This window comes from Anticarsia gemmatalis, chromosome 2 (genome assembly GCF_050436995.1).
Source record: "Anticarsia gemmatalis isolate Benzon Research Colony breed Stoneville strain chromosome 2, ilAntGemm2 primary, whole genome shotgun sequence".
NCBI classification, from domain to species: Eukaryota; Metazoa; Arthropoda; class Insecta; order Lepidoptera; family Erebidae; genus Anticarsia; species Anticarsia gemmatalis.
In genome coordinates, this window is record NC_134746.1 from 6,387,982 (window position 1) to 6,415,363 (window position 27,382).

Sequence of the window (27,382 nt, forward strand, 5' to 3'; positions counted from 1 at the left end):
AATACAAAACTAGCAGCGCACAGCTTACATACCATGTATTTATATGTTTTTAGTAGAAACATACTGCGGAGAGTTCCATTACTTATAACCAACAGCATTGCTGTATACCGCAGTAATCAAAATAACTAGAACTTACATTATTTGCCTAACTTATTCGTATCTATCTACGCTTTCGTGCTCACTACATTCACTAGTAGTTAATAGTTTTGTTTTGGTAGAGCGGCACCGAAACTATCTGTAGCCGACAGCTGAAAACGATATTCTCTATTGTCATAAACTCCTGGTACAAATAACCTCTGAACTGTGGCGCTGCGTTCGTCCCGCGCTTGGCACCGGACTCGTATTTAATTAAAATATAAAAGCGACTCGTGAAAAATAAATGATACCTTGGTTGTTGAATTAAATGCACTCTAAATGCTAGTGAATATTTAATTTCTTGCCGGATATGTTTCAAGCATTGCCTTTTCTACCGAATATTTTGGAATTGCGTAAATATTTTATTATTTGTAGCTTGTGCATTTCTTTTTCATATTAGTAGTATGCTCAGTTTTTCAGCACATTTCTAGCATTAAGCCATAAATAAGTAGCCACAAAACACGGGTAAATAATTAATCATTATTAAGTATTCTAATTTGGATACGTAACAGCTGCTCTTTAGATTTATAACTCCTATCTAAAAGTGAAAAAAACATATTTGTTTTGTTGTAGGTGTCGTACCTATTGCTATACAAACGTGTTTTTTCCCTTTTGTTTTAAAAGTTTAAATAATGATCGTAGCACTTCATTATTGTTAAGTATTGAATTATTTACAACAGATAAAACAAAATAAATCGTATATTCTAGTTGTAACACCTATCAATCGTGTATCCAAACTACTAAAACAACTTTAACATTCAATGTACTGTCATGCCAAAACATTTGAGCAATGTTATTTTTCGCAGTGAGGTGTAAGCGTAGCACCGTTCGCTGTAGGCGCTCGTAGCCGCCGCGTTCGTAGGCGCTACGCAGCCTGAAAGGGCGCTCCTTGTTATTCATACAGCCTTAGTACACGAAACCACAAAGCCTTTGGGGTGGTATTATCGGAATTTCATGCACGTGAGCTATGAAAATATTTATTGTTACGCTCTTCAACATTATTATGCAAAGAAATATGGTTTTAGCTTGAAGATATTCACTTTTAGTAAAGGAGCGTGTTATATAATTTTAGTACAAATTTTGTAAATAATATTTAAAAGTAAGTATAAAGCATAACGAAGTAAACAAAACTAATTGAATTGAGAAGATATTAGATAAAGCGTATTTGTGTAAAATATTTGGCTGGTGAAGTGTTATCTGTAAACATTTAAATTTTGATAAATTATTATGACTTTATTTATTTGGCCACTTAAATAATATTTCATTGTTTAACAGCTGCAAGTAAAATTTTCACCTATATTTTCACCATTTATTTTTATAAAGTACATTCATACATTTGTAACTCTTACATTTCTTTCTTGTGTTATAAATTGCTCTGTGTAGCCGTTACACGTGGAAAGAGATCCGTCGATCCTCTGAAATTCGGAGATATTCAGTACCTAAGTACCAAGGTACCAGATGCCGCTAGAGACTGTTACAGGTCTAGATTTAGACTGAAGGATTCTTACATACACATGTTATCCCAGTAGTTAGGTACATAAGATACTGGCAAAGTACTTGCTTAGCGTCGTCGGTGCTTCGGCCCAAACCTTTTTATTTATTATTCTCTATTGTTGTTATTTCTGACATGGATTAAAATTATATTTAATTAGTAATTAGTTCCATTGTATATATGTTTTATTTAAATTTAATTAATAAAACGATCATAAAGGTTGCAGTTGACAGCTACGTATAAAATTGCATAATGTTATGATTGTTTTAATGCATTATGCATCTATAAATTAATATTAATAACATCACCTGAATCAGTTGCATACTCTGTTCACAGTCAACGAAGGTCAACATTGTCTAATGTATTGGTGTTTTATCTACCTTGCATTCACGGCACGGATAGTTATATGTGTTGGTGTAAAGTCATTTCGGCTACCCCAACAGACGCCGACGTCACACGATGCCACGACATCCCTTTTGTTTCTGCGCCCTTAGTACGAACAACCTCGAGTCAAACCATGGCGCATTACGTCATGACTTGTGCACCAATCACGACTTGCAACGTCATAGCAGTGCTTACTACATGTCTGCTCAACGTGTACGAATACCATGTGTACGCATTTGTTTGGATTGAAAGCTATTGTTTTATTATAACTGTTAAACAACTATAGGAAGATTAGCATTGTATTATCGGCAGGAGATTTGTTTTATTTTTTTTATAAAAAAAAAAATTAAAAAAATTGGCATTTAATAAATCTGGTCACAGTTATCTACTACCAGAGTACATATCAACACAAAAAATAATAATACTTAAAAGCACATTTGCTGTTGCTGAAGTATATACTTCTAATTCTGTAGAAAAAAATACAATCACAACCATTTGAAAATAAAGCTTTGTAGTATAGTATACTAACAAAAGTATTAAAAATCAATAAACTCACACTAGCACGGAGTGGCTACGAGTTGTATTGTGACGCGATCGATACTCTCACCCTTCATGACGTCAGACAGCGGTATTGATTTTCTTTAACCCCACATTCTAATGTTTCTGTCGCCCTGGCATCTAAGTATGCCGAGAAAACCGTCAGTCCGTGGAAAACTTAAGTAACTACTGGAAAAATCTTCTAGAAAACTTATTTTCTTTCAGTACATACTTTCAAGCTTTGATTTACGACCGCTATAAACATTTCCCATATTCCTTGTGAAGTCTTTGTATGCACATAAAAATGTTGTTACATGACTGTACCCACAATCCACATACATCTGCACACCAGTGAACCGTGTACCTATATCTGTTAAGTATGTATTTGCATGTATGCTTACGTGAGGGGACTGTCAACGTGTTGATAAAGTTTATTAAGGAAGTATTCCCGCATAACTAGTAAATTACCACTAGTGAGGCATCGCCATTCGAGTGTGGTTCATTTGGGTTCCCGCCCACGTGCTAGAGATACTGCGCCTTCACTCTATCCGCAGGGCTAATCCGTGAAACATCTCTTCGCTTGTCTGCTTCCCTAGTACTCCCGGTTCAATTTATCCGAACTTTTATCCGATATTATCCGGGTTATCTCTCCGCCGCTTAATCCGATGGCGTACTATACCGTCGTACTTATTTCGTTAAGTTTGGGTTTAGTGCCATGCTACGGTCAATACAGTTTCGACAGTCATAAATATTGTGATGATCTGTCACCATATTATGGAAATATAAACTTGGATCAAATATCTGGTGTTTGGTATGGCGTAGAAAAAATTCCGCACGCTAAAGGCGAATATAAGATTGAGCACACGCAAGAGTGCTTTTACATAGACATCAAGGAGCTTGACATTCAGGTTAGTGTACAATATTGTTTATTTATTTTGTGTGGAAATATATTCCTTTAGTTTATACCTTCTTTCGAACCCGAACGTATAGTTTACTCTTTTTTTGTAAGTCAGTCGTTATAAATGTTCAACAAAACGACTAGCGACTCAATGATTTATTTTTGGTTCCCACTTTGTATAAGTACAAGCTTTAAATTATTAGATTTATTTTTTAGCTTAAATGTTAAACGTAGGTTTACTTAAAATTTATTCCATTTAATTATTCTACAGTGTTGAGAGTTCAAATTCATTTTATTGGTTGACTGGTTTGTTTATAAGATGGTAATAACATTAAATGTATATGCACTAATATGCAGATAGGTATAGTAATTACAATGATTTTACTATTATCCTGTATCTATCGTGCATCAACAGTCTTCTTTATCCTGGAGCATCTCACAACAGGATATGGAGATAATAGAGTCAATTAGTGGGTTAATCATACTCACCTAAGTACACAACAAGACGTAACGTATATTGTACGAAAGTGGGCCGTTAACTCCGGTGCTTTAATTAATCACTCAGTGTCGTGTATCACACCGTTAACAATTAACCCAAAATATCAATAATGTTACTCATAGTTCTGCCTTTACTGTTCTTCCCGATAACTTTAGCTGCAAATGTTAATTTCTGTCAGTATTTGAACCCGACTCATGATTTTGACGAAGAAGCCGTGTTAGGTATGTGGTATGTCCGCGAGTACGTGTTTCATAAGGATAAAACAACAAAAACAGAAACCAATCCCTACTGTCCTATTATACAACTGCGGAAGTTTGAGGATTATGTGCGCGGTGGCTTGTTGAATCACAACTTAGTAAGTATCTCAATCTAAGCGTCCAATTCTAGGACAATGGCGTTAAGCGAAGAAGAAATCTGATAAAATATTCTATTCTATTCTTATGATTCTTTACTAAATTTTAATCCTTATAAATGTTAACGAAAATGGGGTTATGTTAACGAAAATAAGGAAATTACTTATGTACGTGCTACCAACCAAGGATGTATTCATAAGTCGTAAGACAGTATTTATTCCGTGTCACAAACAGGGTCGCCGGGGTTATTCTACATACAAATCACAATTTCATATTTTTTAAATGTGTTTGCTTTTTTTAGCCCACACCGCCTACCCCATACCCTCCACTGGCGAACAATCCCTACGTGAACCAGCGCCCATACTCCATGCAGGAGCCGTACCGCATCAGACACTTCGTGCTGGAGTGGCACGAAGGTCTGTGGCAAGATGACTTCCACATCAAAGTCAACACCTCACATAAAGGCTTCTGGACCACTGATGTTCCGAGCAAATGTAAGCGCTCCTTGTGTTATACAATATTATATTTAAAACCATCAATGAAAATGAAAGAAATATATTTTAACGAAAAAATAAAGTATCAATCGTGTAAGATCTTAAGTACTTATGAAAAAAACTATTATTCTTTTAGTTATTTTATTTGTTACTTTCTTGTTTTTAATAATATAAAGAAATAAGAAGTTGACATTATGATTCTACCGTGGTAGTTAGTTAGTATCATGATAGAATCAGAATTTCAACAAAATTCAATTTCAGTTACCTATGTATGTACATGAATATGCCTTCATTTGCATATTGAAATGATTAAGATGTATGTGTTAATTAATTTTGTACTACCTATTCTATTTCAGCTGTCGAACAAATGTACCGTTTCTTCGGAGGTGTGATTCAAGTTCTGAAGGTGGCGAACAATCACTTGGTGCTAAACTTCTGCATGAGGCTGCCGAACTCTCAACTGTTCAGTGTAGTACTCTCCAGAAACGAAAATCAGCTGACTCCTGAAGACTTGGCCTCCATCCACAACGTCTTTACAATGAAACATCTATCCACTTCAGCTTTGAAGAGAGTCTGCGAAAATTCTGCAGCCAATATTAGTCTATCGACGCTACTTCTACTGATAGTTACTTTTTCATTCTGGTGTTCTAGAATGTGATGTAGAAACTTATGAGTACGTAGTTTCATATATATTTAATAAGAGATTCTATATTTTTGTATGAGAAATGATATTGAAATAAACGTGTAACTGAGATGATTGTTTGAATATACATAAAATTCTGCCTTCATTTTTTCCGTTGTCTTTCATTAAATTCTAGATTGTCTTATCCCTGAGCTTTCTATTTAAATTTCCGAAACCTCATCTCCTGAAACGCTCAATAAAGATTAAAGTAAGTCATTTGTAAAGCCTAATTCGACCCGCGTTCGTTGTTAATATAATACGTTATACGAACGACTCTGTCTACTGAATAATACAGATACAAGAATCTTTGATAAAGGTGTACGCTAACATTGTAATTCATTTAGGTTTGAATAACGAATATAATCTAATAGAATAAATAATCTAGATAAGCTTTAAAGCCTTATGTAATATTTCATGAGTCAGACCTATTTGACTATTTCGTCCCACTGTTTTTTGCAAAATAATGGCAAAGGTAAAATGCAATTATTCATATGACCACTGATGGATAAGATGTTAGTGTTATTCATGAAGCGAAAAAAGAGTGAATAGAAGACATCGAAGTTGGATTCTAAACTTAATTTAGAAAAGAAAATAAAAAATAGAATATAGCAACCGTTCGTTACTACTTCTACTGCTTATTAAGCAACATTTTGATGTCCATTTAAAATATAATATGCGTTTGTTAATTTGGTGTGACACATTAGTAATTCATTCGCTGTTGCATGTTGCTCAGAACGCTGGCGGATTTACTTGTTTTTCCCCGTTTCCCGCCGCCGCGCCGCACATAGGCAAACATGATAAGTATCCTATAAATTATCATACTGGCATCATTTGTTCCCAAGTCTACTGTAGTATTATCTCAATAAATAATACTTTGTATGTGAGCACTAGGCACAACAAACTCCATTGTATAAATAGTAAACTACGTGTCCTGTAGCGTATGTATGCAAATAGCTTGTTTTTTTATGTAACATCATATAAACCGAAGTAGGTTTTCTGGATCACTGTCGGTTTTATCCGTGGAAGATTTTTGAATGTCAGAGACATTTAAAGTAATTTTGATCTTACATCTTTTCACCGAAGACAAAGTCGTTTTACAACAGACCGCAGCATACTTTTTGCCTAGCCTTTAAGATTGTTGCGGGCTAAACTTGTGGAAAACGATTCATAGTTCAAGATACATTGTCCTTATCAGATAATTCGTTCGTCCCGGTCAGTTTAACAGACTAGGGTATTAGTCATTTGTAATTGCGCCATGCACCGGGTATAGCATCACCTGCACCAATTCGCTAATTGTCGGGATCGCGGCCGCGACCGACGCCTTGTACCATATTCCCTGTGTGTGTCTAAGTGTGATCATGTTCACGTTGTTACTTCGTTGCCTGTTTATTTCCGCGCTTGTTCTCACTGTTGAAGGATTTTGCGGAGACAGTATACGATGGTCTCATCACTTTAATCTAGAGGATGTTTACGGCATGTGGTACGGGGTAGGCTACGCACAACATACCCCGGACCTGACGAACAAACCTAATGAAGTTGGCTGCGTCACACTGCACATAACTGACGTCACAACAGAACCCCAAGATGACTGGCTTGATTGGTCTGTGAGTACTAATTGACAATGTAATTAATTCAGGACTAAATAATGTACAGCACTACAAGTATTACTTGGCATTTAACATATTTAACCGGTTCCTGTGGGTGTAGACTGTAGTCTAATAATAACTATTTTCCAGTATAGTATTGTTTACATTAAATCTTTCATTATAATATTGTAACAGAGATGTGTCCTACGGTTTGAGCTAAAAATAAATCGCTTTATCAAAGTAGTGTGGGCGTAGTAAGAGGCTAAGGATAATCATTCGGATTAGTATCAAACATCCTATTTATACCGACCGTCTTTACGACAAATAAGGATAATCTCGTCCTGTTTTCTCGTTTGTTTAGTAATGAGTTGATGTACTGTTTCCTGTAAATTGGATTGACACATCACATTCCTCTATATTTTATTAATCGCTGTCAATTCAATTAATAGATATGCTTCATTTTTAGATTCAAAGACATAATTATTCAGACGAAAACTGGCGCTCTTACAAGAGCCATCCTTGGTCGGACAACACTATAGCTGGTTCTTGGTTAGATGTACGAATTAAACGGAAAGTAAAGAGGGATATTTATAATGAGAGACGACTAAGAGTGGTGTGGGACGAAGATGGGCAGAGCGTGGAACAAACTTATGTTTACACACCAGCTGAACCAGGACTTTGGGTTGTGGAGCAACGCAGACCCTTAGAGAGAGAAATGAGATCCAGGGGAATAGGTAATTCTAATTCTACCTTTGATATCCCTATGACGAGTTGTTCATATCTAGTATAGTTAACTAGAATCTATGTCTACTCTACTATTTCGAACTCCATGAAATAAAAATCCCAATTCGAGCGTCGTATATAGAAGGACACTTCACAGAATATAGCCCTATATGACAGGTATGCAGGATATCATGGAATTGTTCCCTCAATTATACTTTTGATGGACGTTTGTAGAAATTGAGCAGCGGTTACTTTACCCTTTTCAATGTCATACCATATCCATAATGAAAATGTTCTTTCCAGTCACTTTCTATTTAGATCAAATCGTAACGGGTTATGACAAAAATCAGTAAATCTTCAACCTAAATTAATGCGACTGTAGAGTACAAGGTCACGAGTTCCATTGCCAAGTTGGGCAGTATTATTGGGCTTTCTATAAGGAAATTTTTAGAAGCTAATCGGAGTTTCTGTACTTATTTACATCCGGCAGAAGGCAGTAGAAAGAAAATGATATTGTAAATTTGCAAAAGCAAAAACAGTAGGTACCTGATTTAGGTCATACAATCCTACATGCAATGTAACTTTAATACACACTAAAATATCACTATTTTTCAGATTTTTGGGTCCCCGACGAACCGCCGAGACATCCTCAAGTTATAAGAATATTGAAGGTGACTTCTCAATTGATGATCATTAACCACTGTTCGGAGGTGGGAGGGGGAGTGTTCTCCTTGATCCTGAGACGATCTCCCTCCAGGGTTGAGCGCTGGGAGTGGTACGACTACAAGAGACAGTTCTTTAATTTCGAGCTACCTAATGTTTACCGATATACGACCATTTGTGCCGGCTGTGCTAAAAGTAGTTCTATACTTTTTATTCTTTTGTGTATAGCCGTTTTTGTATTTTTATAAGGAACTGTTTTTTAAAGTTTGTTTTAGTTCTAATAGTCATGGAAAGTAAGTAAGTAGATATTATGAAAATAAAAAATCGCAATACAAAAATTGGTTTTATTGTCTTTTAACTTTTTTAGGAATGTTGATAAATAAAGTACTACATAAGTACCTACCTTCTATTCATGCGATCACACTTATAATATTTAGTTTTTAAATATTAACAGAAGTCGAACTTAAATATTTTTTTTACATTTCATAAGGCTTATAGAATACAGTCAACCTGGGTAACTTTGAATCATTTGGGTAACATTGACAGTGGGAATTTAAACTAGTTTCGATTATTTTTTCATATGAAACCAACACAATTGATAAAAGATGGCAAAACTTAAATAAACCTTTATCAATTGTGAAAGGAAATGATTAAAAAAAAAATTGCTATTTTAATTCGTAGCTTTCATTTAAATATTTAACCGGTCATCAGATATGTGACGAAACGGAACGGAGTAGTCGGAAAACCCCACACGATATGACGTAGGTAGGTACCTATTGCAATTGCACAACACACGAAACTATGTATGTATAATATCTACCATATTTCTAATTTGATACTTCTTTAATATTAAGTAATCCTTTAAATAGTTAGAATTCAGATTTCTTTATAATTTCAAAAGATTATCAAATGCTGTGCCTACGTCATTTTTGTCGACCTATTGCACAATTTGTACGTCAACAACAGGAAAATCAAACGCAAGTTTTACGTATATGAATTTTAACCGGTTTAACACTCGCTGATATCTCAGAAAACATATTCTTGGAATTTCCTAATAGTTTTTATAGACGACCATAGTAATAAAAAATGCAGTAAGAAAATTTTAAGGCTATCGTATGGATATAACCATAAACTATAGAAAGTTATGTTAAAAGCACGGTATGTAAGTAGTACTAGGAATAAAAACCGTAGAATGTGCTCTAGAACTTGTGATCATAGCTGCATATTAATTAGGCCTCTTTGACAAACCTACATATGGTGGTGACAGCTGAACTCTGACCCTAACTAATTCAGACAAGATACACGCATCCAACATCCATTAATTAACGAAATCTTAACCAATTATTATAATTAACTTATGTCACTCGGGTCCTTTTCTTAATAACTAATTGGTTTTTGGGTGAGAAAACTAAAAGAGTAGCCTACGCAACTATTAATAAAATTAAGAAGGACATATAACGTTAAGTAAACAATTTTATGATACAGTACACTTATACATCAGAAATTACTATAGTTTGTTTACTTACAAACCGCAAGCGACAAATGAGTTCTATTTCAATTATTTCCTGAACAAACATGACTATTTCTTCAAACTATTATGTCAATGATAACTTGTAATTATGTAGCAAATGGCAGATACATAATCTTAATGTACTAGCTACCAGTAAATACTTTTCGTAGCGTCACGGCTACTACATATGAGTCACGAATGAGCTATGTCTCAGTACATAAGTGTACATAGGTGCCTATTTACTCCTATTTAGCGAGTCGTGAAATTAACAACTCCTTATTATAATACTCGTTGGTAATAAGCTTGTTTGTGAGCGAGGATGTACTAGTGACCCTCGACCCGTGAGCCAGGAGGCAGGGTCAGGGAGCCAACGTGACGCCAGGAACATGAATTACATCAATTAACCGCAAGCCACACCGGATTTCAGAACGATTGTACCACTCATTCGACATGTGCGTGGGAAATCGTCTTATTGATACTTCCAACTGACTCATTACCGAAATATTTTGTATTGTGAAATATGTTTTCAGTTGAAATATTAGACAAATAAATAGATTTCTTATCATATAAATAAATGTATTAAACATGTAGGCGTGTAAAGATAACATTGCAGATAAAACTATTTAGAATTGTTACAATTTTGTTGCATAATGTATTAATTTGCGAATAACGCGCAACAACACAACAACAATTGTAACAAATACAATGTATCATGGTTATTCTTAGTGTTGGTAGTTGGTACTTATTATTCCTTATATCGAGTAGGTCCTACACAGTTCTACATAGTTGTGTCTGTTGAATGATAAGTGTCACCTGCTCCTGCTTCAACACAGACCAAAAGCTGTTTGTAACATACCTACTTAGATCATTTACATATTGATATGACGTTATAATATTTTTGACTTATTCGTTATATTTATTTTCACTCCGTAAATAAATAAATTGACCATTGCTGGATCCTATTTTTGTAAAATTTACCCGATTAGTAATTTGTCTAAGATCTCTACGATAACTATTTATAGAGCTACCAAGAATCACTGAAGCTTTCAAAAGCTTAGGTTTCTGTGAAGCACTATCTAAACTTCAACGTTAGCTTGTCAAATGCAAACTTGCTAACTTAGTAACGCTATCAAACTCTAGCCAATGTTAAATTTAGTCACTTGCAGACTTCAAAGGAAAATAAATAGGAAGTAAATAAAGTAAGGCAACTTTCCTACTTACTAGTGAAAATGTAGTTATTCAAATCTTGTACAATATTATGTCGAGTGTCGATATAAAACATTTAATTAGAAACTGCGTTTGGGCATGCTAAGGGGAAAAACTTAATTAAATTATGGATGATTTAATAAATCTTAGACACACACTATCTATTTAAGAGTACAAATAAAAGGCTTTAGTTTTACTTTTAGCGGTCATTCAGTACATCTACGCCCTACTGTAATATAAAATGTGAATTTGAGTAAATCTAATTTAAGAATTAAAGAAGAGTTTAACTCTTCTTCTCAACCAGCAGGTATTACCTAATTATTATATAGCGAGATAACGTTACATCCTATCACGGTTCAACTGTTTAATTACACGAAAACCTTCAATTAATTAATTTCAGTTAGTACAACGAAATAATTTACAGTTAACGAGTAAGCAGAGTTTAGTATCTATAAACGAGCATCTATTGATAGATTAACGAGCGAAGGCATCCTATTACCAATAAAGTCAGTAGTAGATCATAACAGATAATTATAATAAACGGGATGTAAGGATAAATGGAACTTAAACTTGTTCCCGAGAGCCTAATGGTGGTAAATTGATGTTAATTAGTTTACTTCCCACTCCTATAGCGAGTTCTTGGCAGTCACACGTTGCGAGTATTGTGACCACAACCTAACTATCACGCGACGACACGCATCGAACGCGACAAAATTATTAGAAATGTACCTAAACGTTGCACTTTTAATTATTTTGTGTGCCGCGGCTGACTGCGCGAGCTATCAACGATACGGCGACACCAACCAATATTCCACCTACTCAAGTTACAGCACCGTGGCGAACCCATACAGCCAATATCCTGTCAAACCTGGTGTAGGAAATTACGGAAGTGACATAGCCAACTTTCCTGAAGTAACACGTTACCCGAACTACAGTCCTGGGTACAGCACGAGCAAGTACAACTCTTTCACCACACCGAGGTCTAACGTGTTCTACCCACCTGGTGGGTACAGTACCCCAAGATATGGAGACAGTTACAGCCAGGGCTACGGGCAAGGGTATGGCCAAGGAGGATATACGAAGAATTACGGAACTGGCTACGGGAACAGTTATAGTTCTTATGAAGTGCCATTTATGAACAACATAGGAGAATACTGCATAAACAGGTCCCCTCAGACTGGCATCTGGGTGGACAGCCTGATGGGCATGTGGTACGGAGTAGAGTTCATCGAGCATTTGGCTGGTGACTCCAGAGTGGACTACGCCAGGACGTGCATCGTGGTGCATATATCGGAGCCGATGGACCAGGTAAATAATACTTTGTTGTTTTTAATTATTACACGACTCAAGTCAAGATATATTATTTTTTAAATTGTTATTATTGTGTTAAGCCTGTTACGAATTCGGTAAGATCTCGTTTCATCAATACTTATTACAAAAAAGTATAGATTTGATATACTTAACCCCTAAGACCGGCAAATATTAACTTAATAGGGCTTGATAATTTTTTTACGAACTGTTACTAAATATATTATTACTGTGCTAAAATACTAGATTGTTTGGAAAGGCAACAAATTAACATCAGTTTCGATTAATTGTACATAACGTGTACTCGTTACCTTCCAGTGATTCGTAACCCAATGATACAAATAAATGTGGAGGACTTGTTAGAATAATTTGATCACATAACTACTTAAGTAGATATATTCATTTAGAAGGTTTTTAATCCCAATGAGCCACTTAAAAAACTGGTGCAATTCTATAATGAAGTAAAGTGCAAAATAAACTACCGACGAAAAGCTATTGTTAGGTATGTTACCACAGAAACAAACGGATGCACGCACTAAAGTAATTGATACTTTCTATTGGAAAAGCCTTGAGTAATGGCAATTAATGAAGTGCCCTCACATCACTATTGTTGTGACAAATACCAACAAGTCCAACAAGCTTTATTACTCCTCGCCACAGACTACACAAAGCTGAAGAACTGGACATTTTTTTTTAACATTTCTTGAAGTTGATTGCTCATTTATTACAGACATTTAGGGAAAGTGAATCTGGGTCGGTAGGACTAATATCTCTTTATACATTAATTTAAACTTAAATAAAAACGTGATTATAAATTAAAATAGTTATTACGAGCTACAACCTATTAGTTGATTTGATGATAATTAGCCAGAACCAAGTATATTAAACTGGTTAATGCAGATGACTCTTACATTCACAATTAATTAAAATATTATGTAGAATTAGGTTTGAGTCCCGTAAAATTATAATTTTAGCGCTACTAAAATATGTATAGGTACGAAAATAAACAAAGTAATTGCAATGCCCTGTAAGTGTGATAAGGAATTATTGTTTATAAACTGAATTGCACACAATACATCACACAAGTTTTGCTCTGGGAAAACCGCTAGTTTGACCCTACTATCGAATTGCCGAGTTAATCTTGTTTCTATCTAATTTTAATACATTGTGCAACATATTAGTCTATGCTTTCGTAGACGTAAGTTCCCATGAATTCCAATAGACGGAACAACTGCAGTTGGTAGAAAATTTCAATGATGGTGCAATTGATATTGGCTGAAATGCATGTTGCAAGTTAACGTGAAATTTGGATCATATAAGAATTGTATAAAGTATTTTTAAATGAAAAAAAAGGATATTAAGAAAGTAATTATGATTGTGCAATAATCGCAATACTTTTTAAATCAAATAGTAGATTAAACCTTAAAAATTAGATAAGTATAGATGTTTAGATAGCTACTAAGTAAAAAATAATTTAATTTATTTTGTGAAACATATTTTCCCGTTAAGGAAAACGTTATCGATTATGTGAGAGACTATCACCATGTTCGTGTTTTATGAATGAACGTCGGAATTACCTGGAGATGAGTGCGGCAGGTCTGCGCGTATAAAAGCATCGGGTCAACGGTGATAACATCAAGGCGCGTGAGTCAGGCGCGCGCGCCGCTTCTCTCTCAGTCGGCTACGATCTTTTATAAGCGTAATATTTGCGCGCGCGCGCATTTTTCGAATTTAAAGTCTCACTGAGATATATTCGAACTTAAAATATTTAAGGACAGATCTCTCAAATAGAATAGTGGAGTGTAAGTTATGTGAAAAATTCAGTGTTGGAAAATGGAGTTCCTTTATCATTCTTGGATCTTACTTCTGTTTACATCAGCTTTGGCATATCAAGACTCCGTAGTTTACGGCAGTGGCCTTCAGGCGAACGGGACTGACAGTATTGATAGAAATGCGAGTGTGTCTTGTGTACGTGAACACTTATACGACAACTGGGATATTTCTCATATTTTCGGCAAGTGGAAAGCACTGGAACTATACATGCACCTGAGCAGAGAAGGTGTTAACACGTACTACAGCTGTCCGACTATCACTATCTGGGAAGAGGAACAGTTCCCCACCTCTACGTTTGGGGTAGGTCTCTTGCTTTTCAATAGATTTATGTTTTTAGGCAATGTGAGACGAGCACGACAGTTGTAAGAAAAAAGGCGCGCTGAGAGATAGCTGCGTTCTTGGATATACTTATTCTGCAAATAGATTATGACTTATCGATTTCGTGTATCATGAATCAAAATAATTCTAACCTGTGAATAATTGACAACTTGAGCAATATACAAAAGGAAAATATTATGTTAATATGTAGTTCAAATGTATTTATGTTAGATCTATATTTATAGGTTGTAGGTATTTTATAAAAAGCAAGTAGGCCGTAGGAGATTTATATTTAGGTACATTTTTCTTCTCGTATCTAGTGCATGTGTTCTCGTCATGGCAATAAGTATACGAGTTGATTGTATTGTGTAACTTCTTCAATTGAGCAAATTTTATTGTATAACGGGTGTCGGTCGGCGAGAATTCCTCGATCGTTTCCTAGCATCTGCTGATGTTGATCTTATTGGTACTCAAATAAGACTGAAAATAAATGACTGTTTTATTTATAGTGATTTTGTATTGTATTCAAACGATGTATAGATTTGTAAGTTTAGAATACGATACTGAATAAGCGCTAAGTCTAATAGAGTAATCAAAATAAGATTAAGTACTTAATGTAATTTTATTAAATCTAGTCTCTGCTGTGATTTGGCTAGTTTTGTAGTGCTCTTAAATAAATACCTATATTTAAATGATTGAACGCAGACAATAATATTATTGTAGCATTAAAAGATAATAAAGTTGTTATTATTTTGTCATACTTTTTATCACTCAATCACCCTTGCATTATACCTCGGTGTCAGTTCACTGAGCAAATTGTTGTTTTTCTAGACACAGTAAGTACTTAATACAGTAAAAAATATGTTCTTGATCAAATAACTATTGTAGTGACAGGAAGTTCCGGCTTCATTCAGGGTTCTATGTGATCATTCTATTGATCTTGTCACTACATAATAATTCTTCATATTATTGAAATATTACTACTTATCTATCTCAGATCTAGGTGTATCTTTCACTTGGTCCTAGTGCAAAAAGACAAGTGATTTCTGTGACAAAACATTATTTTCTATCTTGTGTCTCTGCAAATCAAAACTCATTCAGAACGCTTGAGCTTTACTTATTACCTTCATGTTAATTAACTTTAGCCTGTTAATTGCACCTGTTTAAACAAAGTAGTACATTCGGTTTTGTCTACAATCTTAGTATGGTCGGGAGCGTAGCGATATCAGAGTAATAACAGTAGCAGTTGTGTACTATACAGAATACATTATGTTCAATTCTTACAAACAAGTAAAAAGCCTGAAACATTTCCCGGTCTCGATAATACAAAACTATTACTTGAGTAGCTACATGCTTTCTCCAATCTTTCGTATAGATTGATACTGCTGTCTAAAATGTTGTTCTTTTTATCTACATATCAAATACAGAACAATATGTAGTGATATATCTTGAAACTCAACGTTTTCGCTAGTACATGGGCTGATGACGCATTTTTTATACTATAAAACCGTTTACGACACAGGAGGTTTACAAATTTTCCCGAAATAGATATTACGCTTAAAATACGACCCTATATTAATATTTTCCAGTCCATTTTTAGACACGGTTCACATAGTCCAATGCTTTAATTAGCTTCAAAGCTTAAAATAAATATAGCCATGAAATATATACCAATATCCATAGCTAATAATAGCTACTAATGAACACAGTCCGGGGAACTGTAACTAATCTTATTGACCCTAACTCGTAATTTTGGTGACTAGATGAACTGACTAGGTCTTTAATAGCACCTGAAAATATCGCAAATCAAACAAATATACCAACTTCTATCATCAATATTATCTAATGTTGTTTGTGCGAACATATTTCGCAGATGTACGACCGGCCACTATTAGGTACCAAACAAGTCATAAAAGATAGGGCCATGTGTGATAATGTGCTAATTATTGAACAATATAAATAGAACCTTTCAGTACCAACTCTATCAGTAAATAGGTAGGTACTTTCTGAACAAACGAATAATTACTGTTGTTCACTTTTCTGTCATTATTACAGAAAAGTAAACATAATGTCAATCACAAAATACTTTTCCTAGTTTAGAAGTTTGGAATAAGAATTAGATTTATTCGTGTTCGCTGCAAATATAACTTGCTTCTTTATTTGAGAATAGTTAACTTAAATTATACAACAGCTAATTAATTTTCGTATTGACTGTGTAAAGTTCATAGAACATTCCATACTTACGAATTTCAAGTTCCAAACTATGTTACTTTCTTTTAACTAAGGTTATGGGTGTATGTTTTACTTATTCGACACAACCATATACGGAGCGGTATCGGTAGAGAAAACATTCTTCTTTACTTACCATTTGTCAAATACTTTATAAAGCGACGTGCGCTATTTGTATGTTTTCAGCATGTTTTATTTCATATCTTAAAATGGCCTTCAGATAAATGCATGAAAGATGCTTTTAAATTTCTATTTCTGCGAAATTACGGGTACGGAACTTGTTTGAAAAAGACTTACCTAATGATCGATATTTCTCGGAACAAAGTCTGCTTTGTTTATAAAAAATGATGATAAAATCGTACTTTATAAATTGTTCCTATTATAAGATGATAGATGCGTATAAATGTTCCAAAGTTAACATTTTCTTTTTCTTGGAATTCGGCTAGTCACCCACTCAAACTGCGACATTCCAAGCATTTTTACTGAATATTTTTTTATTCCTGACAGATTATATCAGCACATGTCAAAAGCTAAAGTTATGGACTGTTTAAATGGCCTATTCGCAGAAATTACTACACCGAACATATTTGGAAAATGTACTAAACAAGTTTACATAAAGCTTTCGCCGTCTTTTTTTATCAGCAATTCAAAATTGAAGCTTTTTGGGCTTCTCTTGATATCGTTTAGCTAATAGTTGCCTCCGATATTGAGGATGTATGATTTCGCATGGAATTTAATGGTGTATCATGTCGTGTACCAATGAGTTCGGTGACATTAGGTGTGTCATTTTGCATAGCGTGTAGGGAGACGGTTCCGGGACGACACCGACCTCAATGCTCCATCCGGTCGATTGAACCGGCTTCCTACCCTCGCACACGCGGTTTCCGATTGCGAACTATATTAACACTATTATCTTCTATTTAAAATGCAACAAGTTGCTGTGTTTATGTATTTTGTAGTTCCGACAGAGCACGTACTTCTTTCAATATTCCACGTCCTTTTAACATTTACTTAAAGTAAATGGATGCAAACTAAATTTGCAACAGCGATAGGTATTGTGCATGTATTTATGAATTAGTTTCTTGAAATTACTGAAATAAATGATACCGCTGGCCCGTGATATTCGTTAAAGAACTGTCTAATTAGAGTTCTGTACTCAATATAAAATCAAATAACATGAAAATAATTTTGTTTTGTCCCAATATCTTACGTTTTGTTTTCAAGCATTTTAAGTAACGAAACATATAAACAAGCAAAAATTATACTTTAAATCATTTGCACCTTCAAATGTGTGACCTAATCAAATTGTTTTGGCTTTGCCACTCGAGTGCCTTCCAAACCTCCAGTACATTTATCATATGACAACAACTGACTCACTCACATACGACAATAGATGAATAGACCAATTTGTTAGGGAGGAAGGCCTCTTCAATTAAACGACAATGACACTATTACAGTTCTTATTGACTTCAACAAATGCAAGTACAATACAATAATTCAAAATTAAATTTAATAATCTACGCTACAACCGTAGCTTAGTATGATCCATGGGCGAATGCATGCGTCGGCGACCGCTCGCCGTTCGCGTCGCCTCCCCCGCGCGTCTGTAGCCCCCCGTGCGAGCCTGCCCCGCGCGTCGCCTGCCCCGCGCGTCTGTAGCCCCCCGTGCACGCGTGAACATGCTCCCGACGTTGAAAGACTATCTTTCAACCAGCTCTTCTTCTTCAGCCGGCAGCCGGATAACGTAATGGATGGCACGGCGAATTGTTCCACGTGTCGTTAAAATGTCTACGACACGGCAGGTACTGTCTGCTCCACGGTGTAGACGTGTTATGCGGCCAAGCCGCCAGCGCTGAGGAGGCAAATTTTGCTCCTTCAGCAGCACCATGTCTCCAATTTTAGGGCCAATAGCGTTCTTCTGCCACTTGACACGCTGCTGAAGCTCTGCTATAAATTCCTTAGACCACCTTTTCCAGAAATCCAGTCTGAGTTTGCAGATGACATTGTAGTTCGGCCTGGTGTCTTCCGCTGCGAAAGAGGGCACCGTGGTCAGTGGCCGTCCAATAAGGAAGTGCCCGGGGGTTAAAGGGTTAAGGTCAAGAGGATCGGTAGATAAAGGAGAAAGAGGTCGGGAGTTTAAAATTGCTTCTATTTGTGTAAAAAGGGTCGACAGTTCCTCGAAAGTTAGAGAAGTATTTCCTACGGTTCTCTTTAAATGAAATTTGGCTGCCTTCACACCCGCCTCCCAGAGCCCTCCAAAATGAGGTGAATAAGCTGGACTAAACTTAAATTTTATGCCCTCCTGACTACTAAAATCAATGACTGAGTCACGACTGGAGCGAAGCACCTTACCCAGTTCATTGTTTGCCCCCACGAAGTTAGTGCCATTGTCACATCGTATCTCGTAGGGCTTACCTCGACGAGATATAAATCGTTTTAAACATAAAATAAATGCTGATGTAGTAAGATCGCTCACCAGCTCTAAGTGGACAGCTCTAGTACTTAAACAAACAAATAAACAAAGATAACATTTAGTTATACGATTACCTCTACCCTTTTTGCTAGATATTAGAAAAGGTCCGGCAAAGTCAGTACCAGTTGAGTGAAAAGGAAAAGTAGCCCTTAGCCTAGCCGCTGGTAAATTGCCCATTATAGGCTGTATAGTTTTACCACGAAATCTAGTACATATAGTGCATTGTTTATAAACCTTGCGTGCTAAGGCCCTCCCGCCTACTGGCCAGTACATTTCTCGCACCACAGACAGCAGCAGCTGCGGACCTGCATGAAATAAATGTTGATGTTCATTTTTCATCATTAGAAAGGTAAGTCTATGTTTAGAATCTAATATAATAGGATGTTTCTTGTTAAAATCAAAATCCGAATTGTCAAGACGACCTCCTACTCTTAATAAACCTTCAGAATCAATAAAAGGATTTAAATTAATTATTTTTGAATTTTTTGATAATCCCAAACCTTCTCTAAGCGATTTTAATTCTATCTCAAATGATTCCTGCTGACTTAATTTCAACAATACATGTTTTGAGTTATTCAACTCACAAGCCTGTAGTGAACCTGTTAATTTAGTAGTGTTCCTACAGTTATGTATGAATCGTAATACGTAGGCTATGGACCTAACTAAATGATTATACCTAGAGTGATTATTAAAATTTACTACCAAATTATGAGTTGAATCTATATGGACATGAACTTTTAGTTCTGGTAAGTCAACATTATTACAGGATTGCTGTGGCCAGGCAGCTGATCCCTCCTTTAAGAAGGAGGGTCCTTCCCACCACAAGGGTTCATCTTTCAGATGCTGAGGGTCTACTCCTCTAGAAGCGAGATCTGCAGGGTTGAGGTGAGTTGGAACATGCCTCCAAGAAAAACCTTGTGTTAGCTCATTAATCTCAATCACCCTATTAGCTACAAACGCTTTTAAAAGGCTAGGTTGAGCCGAAATCCAGCCTAAAACCACAGTCGAATCTGTCCAAATAATTTTCTGAGATATTTTATATTTAATAGATTGTAGTGCCTTTGTCGATAACTGAGCACCGAGTAGTGCTCCACACAATTCAAGGCGAGGAATAGTTAAAGATTTCAAAGGTGCTACCCTAGCTTTTGCAGCAAGCAATTTAACCGTTATAGAATTATCACTATGAATTGACCTTAAATAAACACAAGCTCCATATGCTTCTTGGGAAGCATCTACAAAACAATGTAATTCAATTGATATAGGAGAATCACACAATACATATCTTGGTATACTAATTTTTGAGAGATCATTTATATTCTCTGATATCTTTACCCATCTTTTCTCTATATGGGATGGCACAGGATCGTCCCAGCCTAACTTTTCATTCCACAATTGCTGTAAAATAATTTTTGCTTTAATTATACATGCACTTAACAGCCCTAATGGGTCAAATATTTTACAAGTTGATGACAGAATAGTACGCTTGGTAAGTTTTTTACTCCCATCCATATTTACAGTAAAATCTAATGTATCCATCTGAGGTGACCAATTGAGTCCTAAAACAGAAGAGTGTTTACTTAGATCAAGAGATTTAGAAGTAGTCTCCGTTTGTATTACTTCGGGACAATTTGTGCGTATCTTATGAAGAGGAAAACAAGCTGAGGATAAAACCCTACTGACCTCATCATATATTTTTGCAATATTTTCCTCTGTCTGACCGCCAGTGGTTAAATCGTCCATATAGACATCATGTTCTAAAATATCCGAAATTATAGGATTATCACATTCCTGAGCTAACTGAATAAGGCACCTAGTGCTCAAAAAAGGCGCAGATGCTGTCCCATAAGTCACAGTACTTAGCTGATAGACCCTAATTGGTTCAGAACTCTCATCTCGCCATAGAATTAGTTGTAAATGTCTCTGAGAGGGATCAATTTCTATTTGCCTATACATTTTTTGTATATCACCAGTTAGTACATACCTATAAGTTCTAAATCTTAATAGAATGGATAGCAAATCATCTTGTACCACTGGACCTACATACTGTATGTCATTCAATGATTTTCCTGAAGTTGTTTTGGCAGAGGCATCAAAAACTACACGTAATTTCGTTGTTTCACTTTGTTCTCTTAATACCGCATGATGTGGTAAGTAATATCCAAACACAGGACGCTTAACTTCCTGCAAATGACCTAAATTCTTATATTCTTTAATAAATTCAGTGTAATTTTGTTTAAGTTTATGATTATTACTGAATTTTTTCTCAAGATTAAGGAATCGTTTCCTAGCTAAATAATAAGAATCGCCTAAGGCCTCTTCAGGAATTTCTTTGAATGGCATTTTTACCGAAAATCTACCATTTGGAAGACGTTTCATATTTTCTAAAAAATGTTGTTCACATATTTTGTCTTGGGGCGAAGTGTTATCAGTGCAATTAATTTCTTCTACTTCCCAAAACCTTTTGAGATCATCGTGAATCTCTTTAGTAAAATTACATGTTAAGACTGTCTCATTACTATATTCATTTAATCGACCACTAATTAACCACCCAAAGTGGGAGTTTTGTAAAATGGGTTTATCGTTACCCAAAGATATACGTTTAGTGCCTACAATGTTCCAGAAAACATCTACACCTAATAACATATCTATATTTGATGGGCAATAAAATTTCGGATCAGCCAGTGCAATATTCTTAGGTAAATTTAAATCATAAATATTTACTGGTGCACTTGGTAATGCTCCTGTAATCTGTGGTACAATTATGCAATTAATATCTAAATTGAAAGAATTCAATCTTGACTTAATCTTTACATTACAGCGCTCTGATGCATTAAAACATACATTATTAATACCTGAAATCCTTAACGGTTCAGTGATTTTAACTAATAGCCCCAGCTTGTTTTTCAGATGCTCTGTAATAAAACAAGACTGGCTGCCTGTGTCTAACAGAGCCCTAACAAGGTAAGCTTGTTGAGTATTTTCATTTACTAGCTCTATTATAGCGGTACACAACAGCACCTGACTCATAGAGAGTGCAGATAATGACACAGGTAATTGTTTTTCAGTAGAACTAGAACCTTCCTCAGTGTTATTATAATTTTTTGCTTTATCTATATGTAATAAACTATTATGTTTTTGTTTACAAAACTTACATGAAAGTTTCAAACGACAACGAAAAGACCTATGACCCTCTTGGAGACAGTTAGAACACAACTTCAATCTAGCTGTTTCTTTAATCCTATCTTGTACATTCATAGCTTTAAATTTATTGCATTGGTGTATACGATGACCTTGCTCGCTACACAATAAACACAAATAATCACATAAGTTCTCAGCCGAGGAGACAAATGAATTAGACCTTACAAGTTGTTTATTTTTCCAATTGTTGGATTGACTACCTTTATTAAAATTACTCTTATCACTATTACTTTGTTGTGATGTGACTGCTGTAGTTTCTAGTACATCAGCACGGTTACGAATGAAACTAAAAAACTCATTTAGGGTAGGTAACTTAGGTAAAGTTTTCTTAAATTCCTCCCACTTTTCACCTGTTTTGGTATCTAACTTGCCAGTAATTTGAAATATTAATAATGCGTCCCAATGACTAGTTGGCAAACCTAGAGTGTTGAGCGCTCTTAAATTTTTTGAAACAATGTCTACTAACTTTCTAAGATCTCTGAACGATTCTCTTTTTAAAGTTTCAATATTACATAACGCTTGAAGATGATTGTTTATAAGAATTGTTTCATTATTATATCTGTCACAAAGTAAATCCCATGCTACTTGATAGTTTGCAGAGGTAAATTCTAAAGATCTAATGACTTCAATGGCACCACCCTCCAGTGAGGATCTCAGATAATGAAATTTATTGATATTTGGTATAGCATTGTTTTGATGAATCAATGATTGAAAAGTGTCCCTGAACTCTAGCCATTTTAAGTAATTTCCATTGAACAGTGGTAATTTAATTGTCGGCAATTTTATTGAGTTTAAACCATGTTGAGATAGGCAAGTTGCCTGGGAGCACTTTTGGCTACAAGCATCATTAAATTTGTCTTTATCGACGCCTTGTTTGTCTAGAATGTCCTCAATAATTGACATGACAGAAATAAATTTAGATTCTATAGAATCCCTTAGAGATATTTGATCATTTATATCGGATTCATCACAACTGTTTTCTATTAACGTTTGAATTTGATCGAACTGCCTGAATAGTTCTTGACAGTTATCTAACCGTTTACTTAATTCTTTTATGTTAACACTACTTAGAGCACTATCTGACTTTTGAATTTCCTGTATATAATCACATAATTTAGTTAAACGTCCTCTAATATTCCCTCGTTTTCTAATAAGTTCACTTAACTCACTTTTGCATTCCGTATCTGTCATTTTAAATACACAATATCTGAGACAAAACAAACAATGAAATAGGTAATGATTTGTGCATCAAACCAAAACTCCAGGCGTGGCTGCAGCCACGTGGTGACACGGCGCCGCCGCCCGCCGTGCGCACGATGCACGACAAGATGGCCGCCCTGCTACTCTCGCGACGCCCGCGCGGCACGAGGCGTGATGTCTTTGGAGGGACCCGGGAGGGAGCGCGTAGGTACAGCCGACGATTCCTGAAAGCGTTCGGCAAATCGATTTGAAGCGGATGCAGTGCAAGGCTTGAAGCGGTGCAACAGTTTTTATATAAACACTGAATAGGGACCTAAATATTAGTACATACAGGAAAGCAGTCGAAAAAGCCAACTAACAGAATAGAAAATAGAAAAGGCGTAACCTGTTAACACAATACCTAAACCTTACTTAGGTATATGGCTTATGTATAGGCACCAAATAATATAATACAGCCTAGGTAAACTGAATTACCTAGAAAAAAATAACACACGTATATAGACGTATTTAAAATAGGTAAACTGAATCACCTTACGTAAACTGAATCACCAGATAAAATAGCATGAATCTGCCAAATGCGGTTAAAATAGTAACCAAGCTATACCCGAGGAAGCAGGCAAACCCTTAGTACACAAATATAGGCAGAAATCGGGAACGGAAAGTGATAGGAACGAGCAATACTTCCCTAGGACAAACCACGTGCCGCGGTGCCCACTATAGGTGATAGCAGCCTCCTCTGGTCCCGCTTCCAGCAATTTCGCCGTCGTGTAGTACTAGGTGGTCTCGATGGCGCGGCGCCGCGGCGTGGCGTACCGCGTGGGTGACTCTCGAAAATGGCCACGCTCTGGCCCTTCGCTTCCTTGCAGCTTCTTACTTAGTACACGGTCGCCAAATGTTAGGGAGGAAGGCCTCTTCAATTAAACGACAATGACACTATTACAGTTCTTATTGACTTCAACAAATGCAAGTACAATACAATAATTCAAAATTAAATTTAATAATCTACGCTACAACCGTAGCTTAGTATGATCCATGGGCGAATGCATGCGTCGGCGACCGCTCGCCGTTCGCGTCGCCTCCCCCGCGCGTCTGTAGCCCCCCGTGCGAGCCTGCCCCGCGCGTCGCCTGCCCCGCGCGTCTGTAGCCCCCCGTGCACGCGTGAACAAATTAAACCACCCGTCACGACTGCACCCACTTAAAATGTAGTTATATTACTTGCTTCTTCTGTGAGGTAGTAATTTGTCAAATTTGAACATAGTAATTGCAATTAATGTGACCTGCATGTCAGTACGCCACCTCCCACGGTGTCTGACGCATCCAGTAGCATCACAAAGGTCAGTCTACGTAACCCAGATAATCTTCAATGATCTCGTAGTCTCTGGAATACAATGACTAACGTATCAGTAAATTGATAGAGCGAGTACGTGAATTGCTTCTTAACTACTGCGTATTGTAATTCCTCGTAAATGTTTTATTTCTTGCCCTTTGATCTTTGTAAGAGACTTCAGCTAGTAGGTATAATATTGTGTTTGATTGTTTCCAGCCATCAACAGAAACCCAGTCGTTCCACGTGCAGCACATCAACGCGAAATTCCGTCAGGAGTATAGGCACTTGCGGCTGCTGTGGGACGAGGCTGGCCATAATATTGAGTACTCACTGTTCTTCAGAAACGGCACCGCCGGCTACTGGCAGGTCTTGGGAGGACAAAACGGTAAATATACTTTCATTCTATTAGGTGTGGATGTCACCAAGTTTATAGAAATATCCTTCTTAGTGAAACGAATTTTACTAAAATTTACGGTCTGATAAAACATTTAAGAGTAAGTAGGTAGTAATCTTTAAAATGTTATTATTCACAATGATATAATACTCTGTTATCTCATTTCAGGGACTTTACCGGCACTGCCCAGATATAAACAGTTCAGCGGTTCCATACAAGTTCTGAAGGCAGTGAACGATCACATGGTTCTGAACTTCTGCCAAGAAGGAATTAATGGGAGAACAGCACAGTTGTACTCCGTCCTGCTCTCTCGCGAGCCAGGAGTCATGGCTCGGTGGGAGTTAGACTCCGTACACTCTCTGCTGCAGAACAAGAAGCTGTCCATCGCTTCAAGAAGAATGGTATGCGGCAACAGTGCAGACCGTCCAATGAAAAGCATCGGAGCCACGCTCATTTTGTTTGTAATAGCCTACACGACTGGATCTTTTTAACGCCCATTTTATCGAATCTCTAGGGACAATTATGTTTATAAATAAAAATACGACAGTATATATGTAATCGGCAAACATGACATCACCACCGCCAGTTTAACGCCCACCACATAATAAATATACAACTATCGAAAATGATATAACGAAATGAACTTGAAAGGAGATTAGACAGAATGTACTAAAATAATATTACGCTCAGGTGTGCTCTGGAACATAACATATTTTCAATTACACATTTAGCAAGTTAGGTCATACCTAGTAGGTACATAAAAATATAAAAACTGCCATAAAAAATGTTCTGTAAGCAATATTTACGAGCATTCCCAAATAAATACAATGTTGTCAGAAACAAAGCTTGAAATGTATGGAGTTAAAAGTTGCATTGTGTCGAATTTTATGTGTGTCGGAGACTCTCGTACATATTGACTCTGAAAACAGTAAACCGGTTCCATCTCGCTCGTCCTTGTCTCAACTGGTGAACATTGCCATCGCGCACCGTCGTTTCATGTCCCAGAATCATAACTAACTACTTGTGTTTCATTTGATATCCGTCCTTGTAATTTGAAAATAATAAGTAGGTTACGTACCCGGCCATTGTGCGCTACTGTCATGTCCGTAGTTACCTACATAGTGATAAAAAGAAAATTATATTTCCTAATACGTGAGGCTTGTATTGTAATAAACAAACAGTTGTTTGTGAATGACGTCACCCTAGTACAATGGTTAACGAATGTATGCAGATACCTACCTTGAATAGATACATTTTGGTCGCTACTTGCCAAAATTGAGAGAGATCTAAGTTTTTAACGTGTCTAGTAGGTATTCACCGATCAAGTTGCGCAATCATACTTTGTTACGAGTAATGTGAGGGCGTAATTCTTTATATACCTAAATATTCTCAACGTGTGAAGGTATTCATAAACACGTTATGCAATATTTTCCTTCACTTAGATATATTTAACAACATTATACCTAAAGTGAATCTCTTCACATGATATTATCGATATTGTCTCATCGTTATTAAATATCTTATTTATTTAAATACCAAAGATTTAATATAAATACTTATAATACCTAATATTAAGTAAATTCTTTAGAAGAATAAAACTTAAATTGACTTGTATTGTTTTATTAAACCTATCTAAAGTGAAAATGTAAAGATTGGTTAAGCGCCAACTTTGAATTGGAAAAACTGTTGAGAAAAACCTAACAATGTGATATGTTTGTTTGTTTACTTAAATGCTGGAAATGAATTTGGAAGCGAATTTATTTCACTGGAACGAGTCCAAAAAATCTTACTGTTAGCGAGTTATATCGTTGCAGATAGACAAAGACATTATATCAAATTCTCTAGAATGAATCATCACAAGATCGAAGAGCTAGTCTGGTTTAATAAATTGAATCTAAAATCCTCTACAACAAATTGGACGTAGGTAAAGATTAGAGCAA

The 27,382-nt window shown here is 36.0% G+C and overlaps 3 protein-coding genes and 1 long non-coding RNA gene across 5 annotated transcripts; all 4 read left to right on the top strand.

Moving 5' to 3' along the window:
• Positions 1-3,000: 3,000 nt before the first annotated feature.
• LOC142981560 (uncharacterized) lies at positions 3,001-5,546 on the top strand. 2 transcript variants are annotated; one of them, XM_076127572.1, is made up of 3 exons: positions 3,001-3,456; positions 4,600-4,792; positions 5,149-5,546. In XM_076127572.1, the coding sequence occupies exons 1-3, from the start codon at positions 3,214-3,216 to the stop codon at positions 5,448-5,450; spliced, it is 738 nt and encodes a 245-aa protein (XP_075983687.1). In that variant the 5' UTR covers positions 3,001-3,213; the 3' UTR covers positions 5,451-5,546. The 2 variants fall into 2 exon arrangements, with proteins under 2 accessions (XP_075983687.1, XP_075983679.1); XM_076127564.1 differs by lacking the exon at positions 3,001-3,456 and adding an exon at positions 3,783-4,300.
• Positions 5,547-6,718: 1,172 nt separating this feature from the next.
• Positions 6,719-8,777, top strand: LOC142981550 (uncharacterized). The gene is made up of 3 exons (XM_076127552.1): positions 6,719-7,078; positions 7,527-7,794; positions 8,399-8,777. The coding sequence occupies exons 1-3, from the start codon at positions 6,833-6,835 to the stop codon at positions 8,692-8,694; spliced, it is 810 nt and encodes a 269-aa protein (XP_075983667.1). The 5' UTR covers positions 6,719-6,832; the 3' UTR covers positions 8,695-8,777.
• Positions 8,778-11,807: 3,030 nt separating this feature from the next.
• On the top strand, positions 11,808-27,050 carry LOC142981576 (uncharacterized). The gene is made up of 3 exons (XM_076127584.1): positions 11,808-12,470; positions 25,265-25,433; positions 25,611-27,050. The coding sequence occupies exons 1-3, from the start codon at positions 11,886-11,888 to the stop codon at positions 25,931-25,933; spliced, it is 1,077 nt and encodes a 358-aa protein (XP_075983699.1). The 5' UTR covers positions 11,808-11,885; the 3' UTR covers positions 25,934-27,050.
• Positions 19,816-23,924, top strand: LOC142981583 (uncharacterized). Its single transcript, XR_012959940.1, has 3 exons — positions 19,816-20,208; positions 22,231-22,284; positions 23,787-23,924. It is a non-coding gene; the product is annotated as an uncharacterized LOC142981583 (long non-coding RNA).
• Positions 27,051-27,382: the final 332 nt, after the last annotated feature.

What these genes read in the sequence shown, in the direction of transcription:
- LOC142981560 (XM_076127564.1), top strand. Translation starts at nt 4,055, where the DNA reads ATGTTACTCATAGTTCTGCCTTTACTGTTCTTCCCGATAACTTTAGCT. An exon ending in GCTTGTTGAATCACAACTTA is followed by an intron (nt 4,301 to 4,599) that starts GTAAGTATCTCA and finishes TGCTTTTTTTAG; the next exon opens with CCCACACCGCCTACCCCATA. An exon ending in CACTGATGTTCCGAGCAAAT is followed by an intron (nt 4,793 to 5,148) that starts GTAAGCGCTCCT and finishes ATTCTATTTCAG; the next exon opens with CTGTCGAACAAATGTACCGT.
- LOC142981550 (XM_076127552.1), top strand. Translation starts at nt 6,833, where the DNA reads ATGTTCACGTTGTTACTTCGTTGCCTGTTTATTTCCGCGCTTGTTCTC. An exon ending in ATGACTGGCTTGATTGGTCT is followed by an intron (nt 7,079 to 7,526) that starts GTGAGTACTAAT and finishes CTTCATTTTTAG; the next exon opens with ATTCAAAGACATAATTATTC. An exon ending in AATGAGATCCAGGGGAATAG is followed by an intron (nt 7,795 to 8,398) that starts GTAATTCTAATT and finishes ACTATTTTTCAG; the next exon opens with ATTTTTGGGTCCCCGACGAA.
- LOC142981576 (XM_076127584.1), top strand. Translation starts at nt 11,886, where the DNA reads ATGTACCTAAACGTTGCACTTTTAATTATTTTGTGTGCCGCGGCTGAC. An exon ending in TATCGGAGCCGATGGACCAG is followed by an intron (nt 12,471 to 25,264) that starts GTAAATAATACT and finishes GATTGTTTCCAG; the next exon opens with CCATCAACAGAAACCCAGTC. An exon ending in GGTCTTGGGAGGACAAAACG is followed by an intron (nt 25,434 to 25,610) that starts GTAAATATACTT and finishes ATCTCATTTCAG; the next exon opens with GGACTTTACCGGCACTGCCC.